This window comes from Nicotiana tomentosiformis, chromosome 6 (assembly GCF_000390325.3).
Source record: "Nicotiana tomentosiformis chromosome 6, ASM39032v3, whole genome shotgun sequence".
Lineage (NCBI taxonomy): Eukaryota > Viridiplantae > Streptophyta > Magnoliopsida > Solanales > Solanaceae > Nicotiana > Nicotiana tomentosiformis.
This window is the reverse complement of record NC_090817.1, coordinates 95633303-95638342: the sequence shown is the minus strand read 5'-3', so window position 1 is coordinate 95638342 and position 5040 is coordinate 95633303. Positions and strand designations below refer to the sequence as shown.

At 39.2% G+C, this 5040-nt stretch overlaps 1 protein-coding gene across 1 annotated transcript; it reads right to left on the bottom strand.

Moving 5' to 3' along the window:
• Positions 1 to 4300: 4300 nt before the first annotated feature.
• Positions 4301 to 4783, bottom strand: LOC138894446 (uncharacterized). Its single transcript, XM_070179142.1, has one exon. The coding sequence runs from the start codon at positions 4781 to 4783 to the stop codon at positions 4301 to 4303; it is 483 nt and encodes a 160-aa protein (XP_070035243.1).
• Between the last annotated feature and the right edge of the window lie 257 nt (positions 4784 to 5040).

Sequence of the window (5040 nt, the reverse complement as noted above, 5' to 3'; positions counted from 1 at the left end):
GGTGCGCGAACTGATCTTTTTCTAGATGGATGCGACGCATCCAATCTCTCTTCCTCTACCTAGAGCACCTTTTCTTCATATTTTTGCACTCCAAACACCCTAATTCACCACACACAACTCAATTAGTCATAAAACCAATAATTAAACCATGTTGGGCATTTTAAAGATCAAATAACATCAAGAAGCGGTTAAAACATGGGTAAAGTAACATCAACACATATCGAAATATGCCAAACATCACTACCCCACACTTAAACCTTTGTTCGTCCTCGAACAAACCATCATATAGTAGACGAAACAAAATTAAGCTCTTATCATTCAAAGCACACTGCACCTATGACCATGGTTATTTGCAACAATTAGGCTCTAGACTATGCATCACATACACTTCCCTTTACTTATGCCCTTCTTTAAACATATTCGAACAAAGACAACATGCTCACAACAACCCTAACCTCAAAAACCGACTCAATGTCACTATGTACTCATGGCTTGAACACCCAACATCATAGAGAAGTCTAATAACGTTACCTATCCCTCGTGAAACCATGTGCCCTCACAACAAGAACAATAGAGCGAGTTCAATCCACACATTCGAATGATCCCACAATATACATTTCAACAACATGGAAGTTAACACGAGTCAAATAATTCCAATAAAAACAAGTCGACTAAGATATATGATATCTAAACTTCTTTTAAGGTTGAGGAAATTACGAAGGATATTCAACAATTCAATTAAGGATAAGCAACAGAAAGATAATCATAACCTCAATTAAGACAGAACATTTATAGGATGAGATAATAATAATTCCGATTAAAGATAAGCAGTTATGAAAAGATAGCATGACAATAGGAGAGGTAAAATTTTCAGTTAAGTCAAATAAGAGTCAAATAGGCAATAAGAGTAAATCCTGAGGAAATTAATTCAAATTAAAGCATGTAGAGGTGAAACTAGTAATTAGGAACTTAATCATATCAAGAACAACTTCATACTCAGTGAATGTAAGGACCTAAGAATCCTAAAATGCCAACTTTCCACAAATAAGTTCGAGTATGCACTCGTCATCTCACGTACATGGACTAAAATCAATATAGAAGACTCAAATCCTAAGGGGGAAATCCCCCACACAAGGTTAGGCAAGATACTTACCTCAAAGAAGACAGACAGATACTCAAAAATGAACTTTTCGGGTAAAATGACCTCCGGACGGCTCAAATCTAATCATAATAACTTCAAAGCACAAATAAAACTCATAAGAGACTATTTCGGATTATAAAGTCTCAATCTTTATCAAAATCTAAAAATCGGTCCAAAAGTCGACCCTCGGGACCGCACCTCGGAACCCGACAAATTTTACAAAACCCGAACACCCATTCTGATATAGTCCAACCATACAAAAATTATCAAATTTTGATACCATTTCATCCCTCAAATCGTGATTTTTCATTTTGAAATTTTTCTTCAAAAACCACCATTTTCCTCAACTCAAAACATAAATTAAATGATAAAAATAAAGGTAGAATCATGTAAATAAATAAATTCTAGGTGAAGAACACTTACCCAATCGATTTGCTTGAAAAACCCACAAGGAAGCTCCCAAAACCGAAGTCTAAAACTCAAAATATGAAGAAAATGTCCAAATCCTCGACTTAAATGATTCTGCCCAGGTATGACTGCACCTGCGACACAATTAGCCGCTTCTGCGACAAAAGAACCGCATATGCGAAGACCACTGACCATCTTCACCCTCGCACCTGCGGACATCCGACCGCTTCTGCGCAACCGCAGGTGCGCATGCCAAAACCGCATCTGCGCTCCAGCTCGCCTCTGCGCCCAAGAATCCGCTTCTACGATGCCGCAGATGCGCACCTATTTTCCGCATCTGCAGAGACTACCAAGCCCAGCCCTTCATGCACCTGCGTCTTCATCTTCGCATCTGCGACCATCGCACCTGCGCCCAGGGTCCGCAGGTGCGATTACACCAGAACTCAAACCTGTTCACAACCATGGAAACCATCTGCAACTTGTCTGAAACACACCCGAGGCCCCCGGGGCCTCAACCAAATATACCAACAAGTCCTAAAACACCATACGAACTTAGTCGAGCCCTCAAAACACGTCAAACAATTCTAAAAAAATGAATCACCCTCCTATTCAAACTTAATGAACTTGAAACTTCAAATTTCGATAACCGATGTCGAAACCTATCAAACCACGTCCGATTGACCCTAAATTTTGCACACACGTCATATTCAACATTACGGACCTACTCCAACTTTCGGAATCAGATTCCAACCCCGATATCAAAAAGTTCACTTCCGGTCAAAATCTCAAAAAAATTGACTTTTGCCATTTCAAGCCTAAATCAGCTACAGACTTCAAATTCACAGTCCGGACACGCTCCTAAGTCCAAAATCACCCAACGGAGCTAACGGAACCGATGAAACTCTATTTCGGAGTCGTCTTCACACAGTTCCAACTACGGTCAAGATCCTAAGGCTTAAGCTTCTATTTTTGGGACTAAGTGTCCCAAATCACTCTGAATCATCCGGTAATTGAATACAACCACGCACGCAAGTCAATACATATAATATGAAGCTACTCAGGGCCTTATGCCGCCGAACAATACTTAAATTCTCAAAACGACCAGCCGGGTCGTTACAAATTTGCAGCATAAGGAAATTGCACCAGCCATTTTAGTCCACTTTTTGATCTGTTAACCATCTGAAACTCACCCGAGGCCCTCGGGACCTCAACCAAATATACCAACAAGTCCTAAAATATTATACGAACTTAGTCGAGTCTTCAAATCACATCCAACAACACTAAAAGTACGAATCACACATAGATTCAAGCCTAATGAACTTTGAAACTTTCTATTTCTATAAACAATGCCGAAACCTATCAAATCACGTCCGATTGACCTCAAATTTTGTGCACAAGTCATAAATGACATAACCGGCCTACTAAAATTTTCAGAATCAAATTTCGACCCCGATATCAAAAAGTCAACCCCCCGGTCAAACTTTTCAAAATTCAACTTTGGGCATTTCACCTCCAAAAAATATTCGGACACGCTCCTAAGCCCAAAATCACCATATGAATCTATTAGAATCATAAAAATTTAGATCCGAGGTTGTTTACACCTAAGTCCACATCCAGTCAACTTTTCTAACTTAAATTTTTAATTATGAGACTAAACAAACAAATCCATATCACTGAATAGACGGACAAATCTGTATCACCATATAGACTGACAAATCACTATATAGATGGATAAATCCATAAAGAGGCTAACTTAAGGTGCAAAGAAACTTAAATGTACACCTTAAGATTGGAGAGTTATAGTTCCTTTTAAGTACAAACCCACGAAGATGCCAACTTAAGATGCAAAGGGACTTAAATGTCCACCTTAAGATTGGAAGACTAGAAAATTTCACCTCGAAGACTTGGTGGACTTGACGACATTGACTTGAACATTTTGCGAATTTTAAAGATTTGGCGGACTTTGCATACTTCAACTTGAAGACCGACAAACTTGAAGATTTGATGGACTTGAAGATTCAGCAGACTTTGACGCTTCAACCTGAAGAGTGATTGACTTTTAAACTTTAACTTGAAAAATTAGCAGATTTGGAGACTTCAACTGGAAGACTTTGAGGGCTTAAACAATTCAACTTGAAGACCGGTAAATTTGAGGACTTCAACTTGAAAACCAACGGACTTGAAGACTTCAACTTGAAGACTTGGAGGGCTTAAATATTTCAACTAGAAGAGCAGCGAACTTTAAGATTGGCGGACTTAAAGATTTGGCGAGCATGAAGATATAGTGAATCCCTGAACTTCAATGCAAATACTTGGCATCCTCCTAAAATCGTCCCATTGAAGATACCAATTTACCATGGAGGGTTTCCCCCTTTAAATCAAATAAGATCCAAAGTTCAATAGGAGGATGGTGTTTCAGCTTGATTTTACATTCCTTCATACTTCGCTTGGACAACAGTTGGGACAATATGTATCTTTTGAACTTATGTGACTGAACTTAGAATGAACCTCTAAGCTACCTACGTACCTCGGTGAAGAGGATCAAGTCATACTGTAGTTCATAATGGGTGAGTTTTCTTTTTTATTATTATTATTATTTTATTTTTTTGTCCTAACTTTTGCCTAGGCTGCCTCTTTTGAGGTTTTTAACCTAGCGGACTTTTTTTTTGGGCCGTACATAGTTTATACTCTTGCGGGCCAGGAGTGTAGGAACATGCATTTTAGGCTCATGCGTCAAGGAGCATTGCAACTTCAAGGATAATACTTCTTTAAGAATTTGAGATTGATAGGGACGATTCTCATGCCATCTGCATCAACCAGCTTGTAAGCCCCACTTGAGTAAGCTTCTTGTACAACATATGGCCCATCCCATTTTGAAGTGAACTTCCCTACAGGTTTGTGGGAAGTAGTAATGGATCTTCGTACGACAAGGACTTGATCTCCTACTTGAAAGGATCTTGGGCGAACTGTTTTATTGAAGGCACGAGACAATCGAGCTTGATAACATTCAAGACTCTGTTGAGCTTCCAACCTTTTCTCATCAAGAGCCTGCAACTCTGCTAATCGAAGTTGAGCATTTTCTTCTTCAGTGATCCCTTCTTGAATAGCTAATCGTAATGAAGGTATTTGACGCTCGAGTGGCAAGACGGCTTTGACTCCATAAACGAGTGCATAAAGGGTCGCTTTTGTTGGCGTGCGGTGAATTGTCCTATATGCCCACAGAGCTTCTTCCATACAGTCATGTCAATCTCGTTTGAATTTGGAGACAACTTTCTTTAATAAGTTGCATAGAGTCTTGTTGAATGCCTCAGCTAGACCATTGGCGGCATCATTGTACATAGAAGAGTTACGTTGCTTGAAGCCAAAGAGATCACAAATCTTGTTCATCAACTTATTGTCAAATGGCTTGCTATTATCCGTTATTATGTAACGAGGAATGCCAAAGCGATGGATTATGTTTACTTGGATGAAACATGCAACATTTTCCTTCT

Excerpts from the sequence above, each read along its gene's own strand:
- LOC138894446 (XM_070179142.1), bottom strand. The coding sequence starts at position 4,783 with ATGGAAGAAGCTCTGTGGGCATATAGGACAATTCACCGCACGCCAACA.